The sequence below is a fragment of the Lates calcarifer genome, linkage group LG2 (genome assembly GCF_001640805.2).
Source record: "Lates calcarifer isolate ASB-BC8 linkage group LG2, TLL_Latcal_v3, whole genome shotgun sequence".
Lineage (NCBI taxonomy): Eukaryota > Metazoa > Chordata > Actinopteri > Centropomidae > Lates > Lates calcarifer.
In genome coordinates, this window is record NC_066834.1 from 8,631,486 (window position 1) to 8,653,408 (window position 21,923).

At 37.6% G+C, this 21,923-nt stretch overlaps 1 protein-coding gene across 1 annotated transcript in view; it reads left to right on the plus strand.

The window, feature by feature from the left end:
• LOC108887854 (A disintegrin and metalloproteinase with thrombospondin motifs 7) overlaps positions 1 to 21,923 on the plus strand; it is a 75,217-nt gene that overhangs the window by 26,437 nt on the left and 26,857 nt on the right. Inside the window, exons 9-16 of the mRNA XM_018683481.2 lie at positions 5,877 to 6,021; positions 12,777 to 12,869; positions 13,779 to 13,924; positions 15,272 to 15,441; positions 15,542 to 15,675; positions 17,031 to 17,151; positions 17,637 to 17,881; positions 18,597 to 18,738. Coding sequence (XP_018538997.1) covers positions 5,877 to 6,021; positions 12,777 to 12,869; positions 13,779 to 13,924; positions 15,272 to 15,441; positions 15,542 to 15,675; positions 17,031 to 17,151; positions 17,637 to 17,881; positions 18,597 to 18,738 — 1,196 coding nt within the window. The remainder of the gene's footprint in view (positions 1 to 5,876; positions 6,022 to 12,776; positions 12,870 to 13,778; positions 13,925 to 15,271; positions 15,442 to 15,541; positions 15,676 to 17,030; positions 17,152 to 17,636; positions 17,882 to 18,596; positions 18,739 to 21,923) is intronic.

The following is a 21,923-nucleotide window of genomic DNA, read 5'->3' on the forward strand; positions in this document are numbered from 1 at the left end:
ACCTGACTTTTCTCACCTGATACAGGTCAGTGTATCTGCTGATAACAAGTAGAAGTAGTGGAACCAATTGGGATCAGTCATTTCATTTATGGATCTGCAAAACTTTACTATCTTGTTCCACCATTTTTTTTTTAATTAAGTTGCTGAAAGTTTGTAATTAATAAGCTATAACATCAGTCTCATTTTCTGAGCCATTCACCTTCATCAAGCTTTGTACATCATAACAAAATCTGTTTTGTCCATGCAGTGTTTCAAATGAGTGGCCATGGAATTTAATTCAATTCAATTCAATTCAATTCAATTTTATTTATATAGCGCCATATCACAACAACAGTCATCTCAAGGCACTTTTCATATAGAGCAGGTCTAGACCATACTCTTTAAAATAGGTATTTAATAGGTATTAATACAGTATTTAAGTACTGTATTTGGTGATCATCCAGAATTTCTAGACCAACAACATTGTTTGTTGCAGTAGTGTGGTAACAAGAGACATACAGTAATTAAGGAAGTTCCTAATTTTGGTAATTGGAAAGTTTGTTGATTTCAAAAGGGACCGTCTAAATGCTGACCCACTGAGACTGCAGTTAGATAAGAATACATGCCTGTAGTAAATATGTATGCTTGTCTATTTCTATCTATAAAACTGTGTGTGTGTGTGTGTGTGTGTGTGTGTGTGTGTGTGTGTGTGTCAGCTAAAAAGCCTGCTGCTACTGTCAAAGACCTACAGTTCTGGCTTCAACAAGACATGTGCTGAATGTCTGAAATATTTCACTATAGTTGCCCCAGTTTCTCAGCTCCAGGCATCTGGAATTCATTTAGTGGGTGTTCAGCTACTTGACAGCATTGTAGCTTCTTGTCTCCATGTAAAAAAAACAAGGCTGCAGGACAATATTTACACCCGTGGGAGATGGCAACACAAAGGCCACTGGTTTGTGTGTGTGTCTTTCTTTGCAAGGGTAATTATAAAGGAAACAGAGATAGATGTCTTGGGGCTTGAAAGCACCATTTTCCACACATTTGTAGATATGTGTTTTTTTAATCAAAAGGAATGGGCCTAACTATATTATGTAGCACTATAATTATCATATTTAGCATGTTAGCATGCTGTTTTTCGCAGTGAGCTAGAAAGTCATTAGAATTCAACCAAATTTCATGGCAGTCCATTAAATAATGTTGAGATATGTCACACTGGACCACTTTGACAGATTGACTAGAAACCATAGAGAAAAATACTAATGGTGATACTATTGCCAACAGTAAGGAAGAAGGAATAAGACAAGTTTGATTTATACTGTGATAATATGATTGATAATTGTACAGCCATAGTGACTTAAAATAAGGGATACTTGTATTTTGTTGTATGTTCAAGCAGGCTCAACTATACTTGTGATTAGCACTAATTAGCCAATGTTAACATACTTGCTAAGATTGTGAGCATTATGCCGGCTTGTAATGACCTTTTTAGAATTGTCACTATGAGCATGTTAGACTGGCCTACAACTATAGACCCTTAGTCTTGTTTCTTGATGGAGGTATGCTAATAAGTCTGCTGGAGTCACATACTGAATGGAAATTAAAATCTGATCATTTTAATTTGACTTCTGGAGTTAATTTGTTTGTCATCCAGAATAACTTATTCTACATTATGGTAAAAAGGAAATATAATGTCTGAATGATTTTTTTTTTTTTTTTTTTTAAAGCCCATTTTCTGTAACAGAGGAAGGATAACCATAAGGGACAAAGGATCATGAAAACATGATACCTTCTTCCCACCCACCCCCCTCCCAGCTTGTGTGTCCCTGTTTTCATCGGCTTTTTTCTTTCTCAGTATCTCATCTTCTGACCTCCCTTCCAGCTCCCCACTCCAACCCGCTACATTTGCATTGATCATTTTCCTCACACGAGAACTGATATTTGTCCTCCCATCTCATTCCTCTAAATGCCGGCATTTCCCCCCATTTTCTCTGTTTTATCTCTTTCGCTGACTGCAGGACAAGGCTTCTATTGTGAATGGATTTAGTTGTCCCTCAGGCCTCTGCTGCTCGCGCTGCTTCAGAGGTTTGGTCTGTAGGTGTTGTTTTATGTGGAATGTAGAGAGTCACACTGAGCTGAGTGGTTTAGATATTATCTCATAGATAGGCTACTTGAAAACAGAGCCGGTTGAGAGGAGATATTTCACAGGTAACATAATACGTTTGATGACAGTATGAATGGGAATTCATTTTAATTCTGAGATATATAGATTCAGCAAAGAATTAATTGCCATGAACTTTTCCAGGAAAGCTGGCTTTCACAAAGGCTGCAGTAGAACCTAATTTGCCCTATGAGCTGCCTTTCAGTCCAGAGGCACTCATGGAGAACATTTTAATTACTGCTGTTCAGTAGTCATTGTGAGGTCATCTTACATTAATGATTCTGTGGTTAAATTCTAAACAATTAGCCTCTATATCATTAAAACCAATGTATCAATCTTTTTAATCTCATGGGGGGTAAATTATTTTCTATAGAGATGTGACAGAATTATTGACAAAATGTATGTTGGAGATCAAAGGAGAAAATATGAAGAAATATAATGACATTCATACTCCTGAGTGGCTCAGAGTAAAGTGCAGCTAAATTTGTGATTGGCAAGACTTTGTTTGACATTTTATAACACATTATTTATGCAGTACTTGCTCTTAAAGGTTCTCTAATCATATTTTATATTAGCAGTGGATGAAATTACTTGCGAAAGGAGTCACTTGTGGAAGGAAACCCAGAAAGAATTATCACCCAACTCTGCAGTTCCCCTCAGTTATTTGGAGAATTTTAGCATCTTTCAGTTAGTCTCTCTGGTCTCATCAGTGTTACCAGTGTTATCAGTGTCATCAGTGTTGTTACCTGGAGCATTTAGCAGCTAAGAGCCAGATACACATTTCCCTCAGGACTTAATGAGCAAAACAGCTTAAAGTTGAGTGAATACTGGTGTTACAGTATATTCGTTAGGTGTCCAGTTTCAATGCTAATGTTGGTTTGAATGTTAATAGGTATGTTGCCATACTAACTTTATAATATGCTAGTAAGTCCACAGCTTGTTGAACTGCCCGCAAATGGCAAAAAAGACAGTTAATGCAGGTTTAAGTAGTTCTTTAATGTTTTGATTTCTTCCAGGTGTTGTAGTTACAATACACAGAATCACAGTAATATGGTATTTTTCTGTAAAATGTCACATATGGAAGACATTTGTCTTGAGTATGATGGATCATGGCAAAATATGAGTAGGTACATTTAACATACATTTTTATTTTTTCAAATCTAATCTTTTTTTATTAACACTGTTCAAGCATAATGAGTGAAAATATCATGTGCAAGTTATTAACATTTTGTTCACAGCAACACATCCCTCTGATTTTACAGCAGTTTTTCACAGCAGGTGTTCAGTCATTACAGTGTAAAATAATGTAGAAAGGTTATTCAAGACAACATGTGGTGAGACATTAAATTAACAGGTGCTCTTTATATGTTCATTTTAACACAGGCCAAAGGTCCAAGAACATCTGCATGGTGAAATTTGTCTCTAGTAAGCTTCACTTGCACTCATTTTCCCATACAGCTGTGCAGTGCATGAGGCCAAAACTCAATCTCTTAAAGAGACTCTTTAAAATTTAATAAATACAAAATTTAAATTTTATTCTTCTGCAGTCACAGAACATAACACTTATACTGTAGTTGTAGGTCACAATTTAGCAGTCAGTTTGAGTATCCTTGTTCCACTTTGAAACTCCAGTAATTCAGTAATTAGCCAAACTGCACTTCATTAACACAAGTAACCAATCAAAACACTGGGTCAGAGAGGTCAATGTACATGAAACTGCTTTTAATCTAATCCATTTTTCATAGGTGACTTCATTTAATCTGCATGTTTTAATTAGATGGCTACTCTTGATGTGGCCTGCCTTTGATTGCTACTGATGAAGACGTTAACAAATACCAAAGCAATATCACCACCATTAATATAGATATAATAAGATATACCAACACACAGAAAAAGAGAAAGAGAAAGAGAAAACAGTCTATGTCTCTGTCTTGAGGTTCTCAGTTTTCCCGTGTCTGTGATGTTTAATCACATACTTAAAACATGCGCTTTATAGTATTCAACCTCAGTTGATTCTTGTTCTTGTTATTGATTCTACGGTACTGAACACTTATCTTGTGTTTTCCATAACACTGAAATAACTTTCTTACTCTCAGTGATAAACAGGAAATCTGTAAAGTGCAGTGGATGAATGCTCTGATGGTGTAATGACAACATCTGCCAAACATGAAGGCACCTGCCGTAAATGTGAAAGAATGAATAGGAAGTTAAACTTAATCTACATTGCAGCATTATTTCTGAAGTTTATTCTTTTCATCTGTATGAATCAGCCGTGGGCTCTCTTAAAGGAATTTTGCAAATCCACTTATCCTTGTCATTATATTTAACTCCACAGCCAACCAGCCATGTCTGTAAAGACAACACTGTGATATCATTAATTCATTTTCCTTGAAGAGTCTATTAATTTGAAACACATATGTTAAACTAATACTGTGTGACTTTTTGTGTTCATTGCCAAGTTGTGGGAGAAGAGGGGATTGTTAGTTTTTTCTTACAGACAAAGAAGCCATGCACAGATTTTATGCCTGTTTTTGACAATACTGTACATACAGAGTTTAAAGGAGTTGTAGAACTGATTTACAATATCAACCAAACTGCCTCTGTGAGTATGAGGCATATATGTATTCGTGTTAACACCCAGGTATCTTTTTTTTAGCTATCAATTATGGCTTCCCAAAGTTTGAAATTTTGACCTTTAATTAGTGCTTCTCCGTCAAGCCAGTCAGTTTAATATATACCAGAAAACTGTGCAAATTACATGGTTCCTGTCATGTATGAGTTCAAATTTATGACTTGTAATTATAGACCTGCCATTTAGAAAGACAATGAAATCAGTGTGGTTATCTGTATTAAATCCTTATCAGCTGGTCTGGTAGTGAAGGAGGGTTTCATTGTCTAGTTAGTAATTTTTTTTTCTGTAAAGTAAAAAAATTTTAGCTCATCAAACTTTTCTTGTAAAAAAAAAATCTGTTTACTATCATTGTTACTCGCCACGATGCATTCTCTGTATCTGTGAGGTCTGTCAAATGTAGAAATAAGGCTTTTGAATCCTGCATTGGTTACAATCACTAGATACTGATCTCACCCACCATTTATGTTCTTAAAACCCATCTAAAAACCATAATTTCTTTAGCCTGATCATATCCAGATAGGCAGTGCTTTTATTAATGTACTTATATCCTCTAATTTGTGTCTATGTTTTAATTTGATCGTAATCATCAAATACCCTCATCTCTCTGTGAAGAACTGTGATCAACATTTGTTGTTTTTACAACTTTACATTATTTTTACCTGCCTGTTACGGATGCATTACCTCCACAGTAAGTGGAACATGCAGTACTAGAACCAAGATATTTAATAAAAGGATTACTGCATTGATTTGGTGTTAAAGTGGTAGTTTGCACATTATGTGCTGTCCACTGCATTTTGTTATCAAACAGTAAGGCAACATGTTTCTTGTTGCAAGTTTCTCACTCCTGCATTTGTGCATTGCATTTCGGATATTGGACAAATTCCTGGGAAAGACCTGCCCATCTCTATATGTCCAGAACAGCTTAATTGTTGAAATAATCAACTGCAGAAAGAGAACAGAAAAAAAATTACAATTTTGATATAAACATGTAGCAGAATGGCATTGTGCGTGTGTATGTTACAAAGGGACCTCTATAAACTAAGCTCACTTTTTTTCCTTTTTTTTCTGTGGTTTGAACTCTCCACCCCGTCCGTCCACCCCTCATAGTCGTGGCTGGGGCTGGTGCCTTGATGATGCCCCGGTGAAGGATAAGCTGTCTCTGAGCTTGGTGCTTCCTGGGGTTCTGTACAACGCTGCCCATCAGTGCCGGCTGCAGTATGGATCTGGATCTGTGCTCTGTGATGACATGGACGTAAGACTCTCTATAGCAACAAATATACCAAACTAAATGCACACAAAGCCATACACAGAGAGAAGTCTCCTGTATTCTGTTTTTTTTTTCTTCTCCACTGTTCACTTTTGTCCTCATTTTCTATTTTTTCCTGTCTTATTTTGTCTTTTTCTCTTGCCTGCTCTTGCTACAGCTTCTATTTGCTTCTGATTTGGCCTGACTAAACTTTCACCTCTTAAAGCTGTCATAACAGCATGTTCAAACTTTACTACTGGACTACAGAGCATATACACTAAGGAATGCAGGACACAAGCCTTGATTTCCAGCCTAGTCCCTAATATTAACTGCACCATAAATCAATTCACTATCGTATTGAGTCTTTCCACATGGCTTCTTCAATCTGCTGTGTCCACAACATGCTCCATATGGATTATTTAATACGTTGTGGGACTGAGGGCATCTTTTTTTTTTTTTTTGAGCAGATTAGGTGCTGGAGCCATGTCAGCAAACCTGCTGTACAACTTTCACCAGCCCTGACACTTCACTCTGTCATTTTAAGCATAGTTATAATAGTTTTACCAGTTGTAGAGCTGATATTAGCATATTCTATGCTATTCTGCCATTAGCAGTTCATGAGAATGTTAATTCAGATGACTCATCAACAGCTGAGCGTGACCTTTTAAATGTTAGATCTTTGACAGACTGCATTGAGACGGATTCTTCCACCCGCCCCTGTAACATAGAAGAGTTGCACTGGTTTCTGGTGGCTGGAGCCTATCCCAGCTGTCATAGGGCAAGAGGCGGGGTACACCCCATATGAATTGCCAGTCCATCGCAGGGCCAACATATGCAGACAAACAACCAATCACATTCACATTCACACCAACAGGAAATTTTGAGTTATCACGTAACCTAACATGCATGTCTTTGGACTGTGGGAGGAAGCTGGAGTACCCGGAGAGAACCCATGCAGGCACAGGGAGAACATGTAAACTCCACACAGAAAAGCCCCAGGCATTCAGACTGAAAATATAACACTGAGTTAAAAGATTGCAAGTGTTGCTGCTTCCCCTCTGTGGTATTGTACATAGCATGTGCAGAGGGTTAATACAGTCAGTAGACTCTAGGAAGAAGGCTGGAGTATGTTCCTGTGTCTCTTCAACTCAACTATAAAAAGCTAGAATTTGACAGTTTACATATTACGTTACTTTAGGCTTGTTTTTGCAGTAAAGTCATCTTGTCATCTGTTTCTAGTGTTCTGAAAAACTCAAAAGCTTGGGTCATGTGGAAAGAAAGAATTAGTTCATACGTTGTTCATATGTTCAATCTTGTTGAGAAACAAAATAGTTCATAATTGTTCCTAACAGCCATACCAGAAGGCCAAGTGAAAAGCCTGCAATCATAGACAACAGGGCACATTTAATGTCAGTCTGTGTCAAAAGACATTTCTAGTGCTGCACTTGTTTTTTCACATGAAAAGTGACAGAAATAGTTGTCACTAGCTAGTGAGAGAAGTTCAAACCCTGGTTCTCTTCTCACCTCTGCTCGGCTGAGCAGTCACTGTGTGAAGGAGGGGGGAATGTTGGATTGCTGGTTTTAGAAGGTTACAGAAATGGTCAGATACTCCCTTCAAATCCAGTGTTGTAAGAGTTCATGTGTTTTTCTAGCAGCCCAGCGTTTTCATTTTCTCAAGTACCTCAGCATGGCCAGACAACCTGCCATCTCTTTTTAGCACAGAACCACCACCCCCCCACACACAAACACATCTTTGCAGAATTATGACATGAGCTGGATTTAAACTTGCTGCACAAGCACAGTTTACTGTGTAGCCGCTGGTGGTAGCATGGGTCACGCATGACATGAAGCAATTACAGTGACTGGTTTAAAATCCTGGGAGGAGTAACAAGTAGATGATTAACAAGGCTTGAACCAATCTCAGTATTCAAGCTCACTGCTGAAGGATCTTGTAGACTTAGCATGTTTGAAGTATTGAATTGATGCACATGCGTTTTTTGGCACAGAATTTGGCACATACAGCAGAGAATCTCCTCTGTGTTATATGTGGGTTTGAGTAAATACATGGAAAATTCGATCCTCTATTTAATTAAATCCTCTGTGCTTTCTATGCTATATGCCTTAAAGGTTTTGTAAGAATACTGTGTATCATGCCTTGGTGAAGATAGAAATAATTTATGTACAGTACATCACGCTAAAGCAGCAGGAGTGGAGAAAGAATGGACAGACATGAGACCACACACTCAACTAGCAATGTAATTTCTCAAAACAACAACAGTGTCTCTATAAATAGAAGTTTGTTACCATATGTGCAGGTTTTATAAGGACCTCCAGGAAAGAAAAACAACTGTGGAACGTGTACAGATTTATAACAGCATGAGCTGTTGAAATCCAGTCAGGTCACACATTCCCACTTGTGATTTGGTAGAATTTCCTTTTCATGTAGCATGGGTTATAAACTGCTTCAGGTTTAATGTACTCTGTGGAGTTTCCCTGTAAATGGACATGTAGTTTTTCTCACCAAATGTAGGCATGTGTAATGCATGTCCTCCCTCATATAATATTTGGAAAGATGTTTTTAAAAATAATTTACAGCCATCTTCCTTTTTAAGGGACCTTACAGTTGAAAGACATTGCCTTCTTTTATCCGCATGTTTCCTACACTTGGCAGGAATTTGCTCCGTGTCAAGGAATATACACCGATCAGCCATACCATTATGACCACTGACATGTGAAGTGACCAACACTGATTATCTCACAATGGCACCTGACAGTGAGTGGGATATATTATGCAGCAGGTTGAGCATTTTGTTCTTGAAGCAGAAAGCAAGTGTAAGAATTTGAGCGACTTTGACAAGCGCCAATTGTGATTGCTGAAGAAGTTAATGCTGGTTCTGATAGAACAGTGTCAGAACACATAGTGCATCACAGTTTGTTGGGAGTGGGACTGTGTAGCTGCAAACCAGTCGGGGTGTTGACCTGTGCCAAAAGCATCTACAATGGGTTCGTGGGCATCAAAACTTGACCATGGAGCAATGGAAGAAAGTGGCCTGGTCTGATGAATCACATATTCTACATCATTTGGATGGCTGGGTCCATTTGTGTCACTTTCCTGGGGAAGACATGGCACCAGGATGCACTATGGGAAGAAGGCAAACTGGCAGAGGCAGTGTGATGCTTTGTGGACTCCATGCCTTGAGGAATGAGAGCTATTTTGACAGCAAAAGAGGTACCTACTCAATATTAGGCAGGTCATAATGTTATGGCTGATTGGCTGATTGGTAAATGTGAGTCATCTGTGTGTATGTTTGTGTGTGCTAGCAGAGCATGAGATAAAGCTGCGCATTAAAACATGGTCTCTACCACTTCGTTCTGAAGTCATTCATTCATTCAGCATATTAATCATCTGCAAAGGAGCATCAGTCTTGCCTGTATAATGCTGCTTTATATTTATTTTTATAGTCTTACACAATTGAACTGTAGTTTTTTTAAGTTTAAAAAGTCACTTATTTTGATTTATTTATTCATTTATTTATTTGAAAGTTTGACTTCTACTTCATCTACTACCTTGATCACAAAAACCACAAGCCTGAATACAGGGATTTAAAATGCACACCACGATCATGATCATATGATGGAAGGCTCATAGAGCCCACTCTCACAGTGCTGTCCTTCAGGCATCACTGGCCAAACTGAGCTGTTTCTTCGGCAGCTTGAGGAAATGGACGTCACTGGTTTGATGCTGTTTTATATATATATCAGTGTATAACAGTGTGCAGAGTCCCAAAATAGCATACATTAAAGCCACTAGAATGCAAAATACCCTTGAAGCATGTTTTGTTAAATAAAAAGGCTTTCTTTAGATTGGATTCTACTCATCCTTTGTTGCAAAAACTCTGCCTTGTTAATTTTTTTGAGAGTGTATGATTTCTTAACATTTTCAACGACTCACCTACACACCTGCAGAGGCCAATAGTGTTTATCCTGTGTTGGTTTAAACACCTGTCATTTAAAATTCCCAGTTAAAGCCCTACTTCTTCATTGTAAAACGTGAACTTTTAACTTTTGTCTGTATCTTTATTTAACAGATGTACCGCAGCATTTAAACTAACTTAAGACCCTTCAAAATCACCTGTTCAGATCTACTGAATATATCATTCCTATCCAGGAAATGATGCATAATTTGTCGATACTAAACACGATTGATATAAATTTAAAATTAGTCTCTGTCTAGCTCATACTTGTTTACTGCCCAAGGTTTACTACAGTTGAGGATTCTGACCTCCTGTCCAAGTTTCACATAGAGCTTTTAAACATGAGGTTACACTCTGACAATAGCTTTGGAGTATAGTTCAGTTTGACAAAACTGTAGAGAGTGTGATTCTTTTGTGTCCTTGGCTAAAGAGATTACATAATTGGGTAGTTTTGGGATTTGAGAGGGTTTCACTATTGATTTGTTTATTTTCTCATGAGATGCAGCCAGAGACAGATGTCAGGGCTTTATTATCAAATGTCAGAGCCCTGATAAACCTCCTGACATGCATGGCTGGGCTAGTCGTTCTGGGAAGCCACGGAGAATCAGATCCAGGTTGTGAGCTCTATAGATCTGTTTTGTAGAACTTCTAGTGGAAGGTGATGATCAGTCATTGTGACCTTTCTTTTTCTTTTTTATTTATAGTTTTACCTCTGCATTGAAAATCAGTACTGTATATCTCTCCCAATCTTTATCTTTGTGTTAGCAGTATTATTAAGGGGAAAAGTAGCTAAATATTACTCACAAATCACTGTTAATTATTGCATTTGAACGTTTAAATGCTGAAATAATTTACATCTCAAAAGTCACCCAATCTATCCTATGACCATTTTGGCCAAAATGCAAAATGTCCTCCACACAGTCATCACAAATGTCAAGCAACAGTGACAAGAATGGGCCCAGACATTTGCACCAATCAGCCAGGAACTCCTTGATAAACAGTATATTTGACCTTTTGGTGTTATCAGTCTTGTCACCCACAGATTTTTACCACATGTCCTTATTGGTCTTTTGATTCATTATTATTGCAAATACCATTCAGTCTGTTGTCTGTTAAAGTTCCTTTTATATTCTCAGTGAGTTGATGTTATTATTATTATTATTATTATTATTAGTAGTAGTAGTAGTAGTAGTAGTAGTAGTATTACTATGCCCTGCGACTAAAGAGAACAAATGCAAATGGGGAAAATACAAGCAAATTTAGAAATGCACTACAAGGTAAAAATTGTGCTGACAGAATTTACCATGCATTTCTTTAGGCTGTACATGTGTTGTTAAATTGGCAAATGTATTTCTCACATCTTTGTGAGTCACAGTGCACTGAGCCATCATAGCCACCATAGCTTTTGCACAAAGGATAAAAATTGCCTTCACTATGTGCTGTGTTATGTGCCTGAGAGGATAGCACAGACATTACATCGGGCGTACATTTCAATCAGAGGTTGTCAGGAAAGTGACAAGTTTATTATCTGCAACTAAAGAATAACCATATGTTTATATGGGCCTGTTTACAATTTTGAGAAATATGCTTATTTGCTTTATTGCCAAGAGTTAGATGAGAACACTGATATCATCTCATATCTGCACGATGAATATGAAGTTGTAGTGAGGAGATAGTTAGGTTAGTACAAATACTGAAAACAGTGAAACAGGTAGACTGGCTCTGTCCAACAGAAACAAAATCTGCTTACCAGCACCCCTAAAGCTCACTAATTAACACATTATCTCATATTTGTTTAGTCCACAGAAATACAGAGGTAGGGAAACTTAAAATGCTGGTGGGCTCTATGAGTTGGTTGACTTTTCTGGGCCCTGGCTACCAACAAGACTTTATTTTTAGAATTATCTGGCACATAACTTCCTGTAAAACCACAGTGTGTCAATTTCACACTTTGGTTTCTATTCAGATCACACAAACAAGATAGAATGTGTTGATTCGTGAACTATGGAGGTACTGGTGGGTTTTACCTTCAGACAAAACCAGGCTGAAGTTTCTCAAAACCTGCCGCTTTAAAGTGTGGATTTTAAATAAATTTTTAACATCACTGTTCAGAACTCAACACTGTCGTACTGTAGATCTTGTTGCATAGAACCAATGATTACTGGATACTTGGATAAAAGATTATAATTCAATACATACCGCCAAGCATTCTTCGTGAGATTTTCTAGGAGATGTAGACATGTCAACAAACCTTCCTGGATAACTGTATGTGTCATCCATCAGTATTAATTACATCTTTATTTTCATGATCTTCAGTGGAACTACTGAATTCAGGCAATTTAGTCAGATAAATATTTTAAATAAACCAGTGTGTGAAGAGAAAATTAAACAAATCCTGTTCAATACAAATCCATAAACTACATTGCATAAAACATCAGCAGTTGTGATAATTTTAATAATAGGAGGGAGGTAAATATATTTATTTATATCGACATTAGCAAGGTTATCTTCCAGTTACACACTAGAATAGTCCTTTTCAATTCAATATAGCAGGCAAGGTTACAATCTTACAACTCTGTAAAGAGAAACACAACAGTTGGCATAATTAGCAATAACGTGGCAACAATTAAGGAGAATATAACAGAAACAAACCTGGCAGAAACATTGACATAACATCCTCAGAATGTTATGGAAATGAATGAATGTTCAAATGAAGTACTTAAGCCTATTTACTGTCTATTTCAATGGGACAAAGGCATTAAATGTTTCCATTGTTTCCTTTGGTAGAATGTATGCAGCACTCTGTGGTGCACAGTGGGAACAACCTGCCACTCAAAGCTGGATGGGGCTGTAGATGGGACCAGTTGTGGCGAGGACAAGGTAAGCCTTTCATTTTACCATGAAAGGAAGGAGACATGGTGATTGTGATGAGAATGTCGATTTTGTTGTTGACAACTGTCAGTGTTTGATTTCTAAAGGGCAGGACTTTAGGTCATGGGAATCTTCCTTGTTATATATCTTAAATATCTAGCAATATTTACTTGTGTAAGTTTCATAGGTTTCCAACTGTGGAAACAAGGCTGCCCCAAGACTTTTTGAACCTTAGCAGAACATGACTTTGTCCACCCCCTCCTCTCATGTGACCATGTTACAAAATTTAAAAGTCCCCTTTGTGGAAAGGGGACTGTAAATAATTCAGTTATTACCCTAACAGTGTAATAATACAGAAAGATAATGATGCTTTTCGGCACAAATGCTGCAAGGCATCCAAGCCTCAAGGTGCGCTGCCACCTTGTTTTCCTGTGGCAGCAAGGTGGCAGAATGAAATGAAAGATCACTGTAATGCCATGCACCACCATGAAACAGCATTAATGTTGGATTCTGGAAAATTGTTTAGCTTAGGTCGTAAAGTCACTCTGAAAGGTAAACTCATTATACAGTTGGCATTTGTTGTCCTCAGAGGTAGACTGCTTGTTGAAGTGGGCTTGCCTCGCCGTACAGTCTTACTCAGTAGTACTATGTGCAGAGAAGTAAAATAACAAAAATGAAGACAATGAAATGGACCTGATTAAAGAATAACTTATCAGCTCTCATTGAAAATACACAGAGTGCAAACTATTGCTGTATTACTGTCTGTTTTTCAGACAAAATGGTACACACAAACCTTGAAGTGGTTGGGCCACAGCTATACCAGACAGTGATACATTAATTTCCTATCAAGCTATCAAGTAAGAACAAGAAGACGATGAGACTTTATTGTTTTTTTGTTTTTTTTTTCCCCTCCCCCAGTGGTGTTTCAGTGGGGAGTGTGTAGCATTTGGAACTCACCCCGAGAGTATAAATGGGGGCTGGGCATCCTGGAGCGAGTGGTCGGCCTGTTCAAGGACGTGCGGGGCTGGAGTCCAGGGTGCCCAAAGAGACTGTGATAACCCCGTGTAAGTTTTTCAGCCATAAATAGTTTAAAATGCTTATAGATTTTTTTGTTTTCAACTCTTGTTATTCATTTGGGGAGAGATTGGCTGAGCTGATACGATAAGCACATGGAATGGTTAATCCTGAATCTTAACTTCACCCTGTCTGAAGAAAGAAGAAAACTATTTTATTATCAGTTATGTATAAAAATTTCATCCATATCAATAGACAAAAAATATAACTTAGAAGTACTTTGAAGATAATTTTTCAGTCTTTACTCTGTAATGCAGTCTCTTTGTATGAACATCAACACGCAGTACATGAGCAGGTGGTTGACTGATTTATTGATAATGAAAGGAGCATCAAGAAGCAACTTAATTCCCACATTTTCAGCCCTTACCACTCCACTGGTGAGAGACAAAAAAGACTTATTTCATCTACAGTCTAGAGCTCAAATGATATATCAAGACAGATGTGTATTTGACATTCAATTTTCTTAGTTTCACTAAAAAAAAGTTTGTTTATGCTTTGTATTTATATAAAAATGAACAAAAAACATAATCTGAAATGACATTAACTGATTTTTATTGTTATCAAATAATGATATCTATATTGGTCTTTAAAGTCCAGAGTCAGTCTGACTCTAAAACAAACAAAGTTGTCCCTCATATTTCTAGACTTTTTCATGTGAGATAAAAATATTTTTCTCACTGGATTAACTCAAATATGATATTAATAAGGGGGGGTTTTAACATCAGGGAATCAGAAAGTCCAGTTTGTTTTGGTTAGTGTGATCAGTGTTTACTGTCGGTAGGTGCATACCACTTCCTTCTTTATCTGAGGGTGAAGATTCACAAGTGTACTTGGGTACAAAACAGCAATACTAATGTGAAAGCTGACCAGTGGAGTAGTGGAGAGGAGGGGCAATTGTACTCAGACACAGTATGAAGCAAACATATGTAATATGAAAATGCCCAGGGTGTGAAAACAGTTTAGACGTTTAAGTGTAAAAGTGTAAAAAGCACTTCTATTTCAAGATTTTTGCCACTCATGGAATCAAAATGTTACTCAGTCTTAACTGTGTCAGTTATATAATGCAACTATTCATAAGCTTCAGTGTCACCCTGCAAAATGTGAGCAGTTGCTCCAAGCAAGAATGATGGTATCTTATCAATACACCACTTTGTTCTGTCTGTCTGTGTTAGCAAAGCATCAGCTAGTGACCTAAATGAAACAAAGCTTTTTGTGCTCATCAATTCAAATGTTGGCTCAAACATATATCCAGAATGTCTTCTCTTTACTCTACCACTTTCCTCCATATCACAAAGTCATTTAGCAGCTCTGCAATAACATCTATGTCTATCTCACAGTCCTAAGTACAGAGGAAAGTATTGTCTGGGAGAACGACGGAGGTACAAGATCTGTAATGTCGCACTGTGTCCTCATGACCTGCCCACCTTCAGAGACATCCAGTGTAGTCACTTTAACACCATGCCATACAAGGGCAAGTTCTACAAGTGGGAAGCAGTCATCAACAGAGGTGAGCAGACTGAACCTGACCCTGGTATTTGGGCAAACTTTGTTCACGTTTATCCTTATCTTAACTTTTTTCTGTCGGATCTCCCCTAAAACTCCATCAGTCAACCCTTGTGAACTGCACTGCCGTCCACTGAATGAACATTTTTCTGAAAAGATGCAGGATGCCGTCACTGATGGGACGCCATGCTATGAAGGCAACAAAAGTCGAGATATGTGTATCAATGGCATCTGTAAGGTATCAGTACTGTACCTACTATTCCACATATTCTCTCATAAATAATTCATATGATTTTTTGTCTCTTCTTCAGTTTTTTTTTCCCTTTTAGTCCAAACAAGATTCACTGATTCCATTTTTGCGTTCTGTTCATTTAATTGGTACTTTGTTAGTCATGCAGTGTATTTAGTTGACCCTCACCTTGTTCTCTCTGTATGCGAGCGTTGTACATTTGACATTCTGCATGAAAATGAGCTTGCTGATAGAAAAATGTGGGGGCTGTTATCTCTCAAGATAACTTTTATCTCTCAAGATAACACCCTGTCCTTGCCTATCACCCTGGGCCAAAATGCCAGTCTCTGATACAGACACTGTTTGGATACTGAATGGACAGTAATCACAGACCTTGGGCTCAGATTTCATGACATTTTGTGACATTTTTGTTAGGCACCTGCCTTCATTTTGTGTTTTGGAGAGTCACTGTAACATGAAAGGCCAAAAAAGTATTTTGTTTTTCATATAAAATTACAAGTACACATACATGTAATCAAAGAGACTGGCCTGGAATAGAAAAAATACAGATTTTCTGTTGATAAACCTTAGAAGTACATGCCTAATTAGGAAAACAATAATATTCTTGATCCTGTTTTTTTATGTTGTTGAGGGACTATGCCACTGGTGGCATGTAACTAATTACATTTAAGTATTGTGCTGAAGTACAGTACAATACTTACTACATTTCAGAGGCAAAAATTGTACTTTTTGCTGCCCTACATTTAATTGCTGACTTCAGAAACTTGTTACAATGTACTTTCAGATTAATAATACAAAATTAAATTAACAAATAAATCATGATATATTATGTTAAGATACGACTACACTGATCCATGAGGTGAGATTCACAAGCTAGCATTAGAATGTATAAAGTAAATCAAATTAACCTAAATTTAACATATTAATGTGGCAGTAAATATATGTAAATCATATTATATACATTACTCTGAAATGGGCCATTCTGAATTATGAGTACTTTTATTTAAGTGTAGTCTGAAAAGTTTGAATGCATGATTTTAACTGGCAACAGGTTTTAACTTGATAGCTACACGGGTTTGGTACTTTTATGTAAGTTAAAGATCTGAGTCTTTCTTCTACCACAGTTTACTTGGATCATGTATTTTGCCTATAACTGCACCAGTTGAGCTGTGACATGATAAAGTGGTACAGAGCAATATTAAACGATTTTCACAAAGGTACATGAGGCAGGGTGAGGCAGCAGAGGGCTATAGTGTCTATATATGAATAATTGATTAGAAAACCCCTGTAATCACTGTAAAGTTTTTCACTGTTGAATTTATTTTGTTGCATGTGTGTTACAGAATATAGGTTGTGACTATGTGATTGACTCCAGTGCTGTAGAGGATCGCTGTGGTGTGTGTCTTGGTAATGGTTCTACCTGTACAACTGTGAAGAAAACGTTTGAGGAGAGAGAAGGACTTGGTATGTTTCTTCATAATTTTGTTTTAGCCATAAACTTTTTTACAGAGAATATTTAGAAATTTAAAAACAAAACAACAGATGCATCATTAATATTATTATTAAGGACCACACCCTGTCAAATAAATGTTTTTTTAAATCCATTTGTAAAATTCTTGAATGTTTTGGCCACAAGAAGGATGTATAGCATGTTTCTATGTTGGAATTGCTGACTAGAATCATTGTAGACACAGTTGGAAAAAACAGTGGAAGGTTTGCAGGTGTAGATTCTAGTTAAATCACTGTTAATTGACTACAAATAAATTTGGAAACATGGGTGACAATTTAATTTAAATTAAACTTTACTCCTTTTCCCTTTGGTAAATGGCTAAAAGCCTAGAGCACTACCAGGTGGCACTTTTCTCCTCCACCTTCTCCACTATTTGTTAAGTCTATATCAGGATACCTCGTGTTTCAATTTCACTTATATGAAATGTAATGTCCTTTAGGCTATGTAGATATTGGACTGATCCCAGAGGGAGCCAGGGACATCCGAATTGAAGAGGTGGCTGAAGCCGGAAATTTCTTGGCGCTACGAAGTGACAATCCCAGCAAGTATTTTCTGAATGGTGGCTGGACGATCCAGTGGAATGGAGAGTACAAGGCCGCTGGGACAGTATTCACCTATGTGAGGACAGGACACCTAGAGAACCTGACGTCTCCTGGGCCCACTATGGAACCACTGTGGATTCAGGTAGGATTAACATCTTAATGCAGAAATTGTATGTACATTCAGTAATACATAGGAACATAGGCATTCAGTAAATTAAGACCAAGTAATTTAAAGTGTCAGTTGTTACATAAATCTATTTATTCACATGGAAAAGAAATGTCTAAAAACAAACACAAAAAGAAACCCTTGTCATTTTTATATATAATGTTCTGCTGGAGGAAATACTTTTTTTCCTGTTTGTTTGCCTCGATCAACTAAGCACACGACAAGATTGCAGGAACTTTTCCATGAATGGAGGACCAGGTTTAGCATGTTTACTTTCATTGTGATCACACAAACCTAACTCTGGTTTTGGATAGTATTTTCTGATATCAGGGGGTCTGTCAGGGTGAGGTTTGCAGTGCTGAACATTGCTTATTTGTTAAACACCAAGAGGGGGGCTGTTGAGATTTAACAAGAGACATAAATCCTGACTTTGTTTCCCATAGTTTCCCAAGACTTACCCTTACTCTACCTCCATAGAACCCAACAGCCTTTCAAGAATTGCGTGACTCTGTTATTGTCCTGTTATATGCAATAATGCTGTCTAGATAAAGCTGTCCCTTGAGATGGAAACAGGAAATATGCAAAAGATATTTTTATTTTGTGGTTGAGTTCCTAATCCCTGGGATTGTTTTATCCAGTAGTTTTCTGTATGTCTTGCAGAAGTTATGAGATGCTGTCTTGTGTGTTACAGCTTCTCTTTCAGGAGACCAATCCAGGAGTGCGGTACGAGTACACAATCAGTCTCAATGTCTCAGAGGACAATGACATCCCCGTGTCAGTTTTCTTCTGGAAATATGGTTCATGGACTGAATGCAGTGTTACCTGTGGAACAGGTAAGAGAAACAACCATGTTTAAAGTTTAGACATAAATAATCTGGTAGGAATACAAAAAAGACAGAGAGACAGAGTGTGAGGCTGGTAAATGTTTATGTGCCAGTGTTTATTGAATCTGAAACACAAACAGAAGCAGTAATCTGATATAGTGGTACAATGTCTTCCATCCTTCCGTTTTCTTCCACTTATCTGAAGTTGGGTTGCTGAAGCAGTGGGTTAAGCAAGGTAGTCTAGATGCCCCTCTCTCCAGCAAAGCTCTCCAGTTCCTCCTGGGGGGTCCTAATGTGTTCCCAGGCCAGATGAGATAAATAGTCTGGGTCTATCTCAGGACCTCCTGCCAGTTGGTTGTGCCTGGCAGATCTCCAATGAGATGCAGCTAGGAAGCAGATGCCCAAACCACCTCAACTGGTGCTTGTTACCTTATCTATAAGGGTGAGTGCTTATAGATAGAGTGAGGTTGTATTCACTACTTCACTGTGAGGTGATTATGTTTTCCTGGCTTTGAAGTTTATTTTCCTTTACTTTCCTTTGCTTTCTTGTGCTGTGTGCTATGCAAATGAGGCCAGGTTGGATGGAAGGTCCAACAAGATCAGCTGAGGACTAGTTGTGATCTCATGTTAATGCCATGTCAGGAAGCATAATGAAATATGCAATGGAAATTCATAGACATTTCATAATTATGCTAAATAATACTGTCAGGTCAAACTCTTGACCTTTCAAATTCAGTCAGCAGCATAATGTTTGACAGACAACTGTTCCAAGAAGTATTATGAAGTACCCAGAACACAATCAGATGACCTTTTTGACCTGTACTTTTGTTACCAGCCTTTATATACAGTATCCACTTCATTCATATGTACATTTTTAAAAAAAGAGGAAAGAAAATAGAAACCCGTTCTTTCATGTCCTTTTATTCCTTCACATACATTTATGGACTTTCCTTGATATCAATTGTGTCAATGATTAAGGATTAAAGCAGCTTCACAGATTAACACAAATTTTGTTTGCACTGTCTACAAATCTGTATTTCTGTAAGTCTTTATTAAGCTATTTATCAAGTAAACACTCCCTCAGCAGTCCTTCAGTGTGGTTTTTTGTCCTCTCTGATCTACGATAAGAGCTACCAGTTTTGACCTGGCTGATGGAGCCTGAAGATAAATTAGGGGCTTTGTGTCTGAACAGACAACAAAGAAACTGTTTGCCTGTCCTGGTGGATGAATATAGGATTTGAAAGCATGTTGTATGTGGCTGGGAAAAAAATCAGCTTTGAAAGTAGCTTTGTGTAAAAATGGAGACTGCGTTTTCAAAGACAATAACCTCACTTGACAGGTGAAGTGCTGAATTTGGTCATGTCACCTTCTCCACCCATAATAACCTTAACTCACTGGAGTGGTGTCTTTGATATGGACTTTGTTGATCCTGTCCATTTCACTGCTGAACAGGCAAAACTCCCTGAAAAGATTTTAATTAAGACTGATTATTTCATTAGCATCATAATGTATGGGTTCACACCATTGCTTCAGTTCTCTGTTATTGGCACCAAATTGTTTTCCAGTACAGTTCCTTTGTGTCAACCTCATCAGGATTATCTTTAAAACGTTTAGTGAGTTGTTTTGGGTAATTAAAAATTGCAAGTCAGTACTGGTCCACAGCAGTGGTGACGGTAGTGCAGCTGTGGGACAAGTTCAAATCCACATTTGGCAGATGACTGCAGGAAGGTTGATGTTGTCCATTTTATCGGACAGTGCTGACTGGCAATTTTCAGTTGCCTGAAACAGAGATACCACAAAAGCTATTAACTTCAAACTTTGTGCATAACCACTCAAACAGTTGAAGCGCGTGTGCGTGTAACAAGAGCTGTTTAACTCATCTCCTTCTACCATAGGCCATGAACTTATCAATCACCCCTATATTTGATCCAGTTCATCAGGTTTCAGAGACAGAGCTTATCTGAAGTTCACCCCTTTCTGTTGAATTTTTCTCTCCTCTAGCTCTTTTTGCAGAGTCTCATTTTCCCTCCTGTTTATTTGTCTCTCCACGTAGCATGAAGTGAGCAAAACAGATTTGATGTGTTTCACTGCCAAGGCTAAACATCTGTGTATGTTGGTGGAAATAGTTTTTGTGTGTGGGCTAGTCTTTGTAGGTTTCAAAAATTCTTAAAATCTGTTCTGAGTTAGATGCAGGTGAGATGGTGAAACTTAATTACTGTAAGAGTTGTTTGTAATAAAGGATCAGTACAACAGCAGTAGTAGCACTGGTAGAGTGAGGAGTACTGGCTTAAATAGGCTATAAATAGACCTGCCTTTGTGGCCATATTGCAGAGAGCACAGCATATTGTATAAGTGCAGCTTGAGCAAAAGATGTTTTTTTTTTTTTTTATTTCAAACCCCCCATTTTCCTAATGTGACATGAGATACCTAATTCTCACCTCTGAGCAAATTAATTTGTCTTTTAAAATGAATTCAAATGTCCTTGTAAGTAACAATATAAAGACGTTTTCTTAAGAAAATCCACTTTCTTCTCCGCTTGTCTGCATATTAATTAGCATTACCACATCAAGAGACAACACATAATATCCCCCACAGTGCAAGGTCACAAGAAGTATTTGTTCAAATAGCTGTTACATTTAGCCAAAAAGGACAAGTAATCAATGTGGCTTTGAGTGTATCCATTTTTTCCACCTAATTTCTTTTTTCTCTTTCTTCCTCCATCTGGCTTTCAATCTAATGTAGCTGTCTTGTCCTTTCAGATATGTCTTTGAAGGTGTAAATTAGCTATCAGACATGTATTGTGGCCCTCAACAGGCCCTGAATAGAGGGCACACAGAGGTGAGAGGTGTCTCCTGCTCTGATGGTGTGGAAATCCCCTCAGGAGGCCAAAAGAAATGATGGAGAGAGATATCACAGGAGAAGATCCTCAGGGGACAAGTCCTTTTATATACTGTTTTGTGTAATGCTGCCTGACACCTGGAAGTGACACTGCGGTAGATACAGAAATGTATTTTTGTCCAACTAATCTTATTTTAGATTTGCTGAGGAGGAAGGATAATAGATTTGAGACTGTGATTTTGTGTTACTTGTATTAGTGTGAGATATGTATTTAAAACAAAATGTACAGACAGCCTTATTTTAACCACAGGTATTGTTGTTTTTTTTAATTCTTTATCACTTACTCGTGCAGTGAA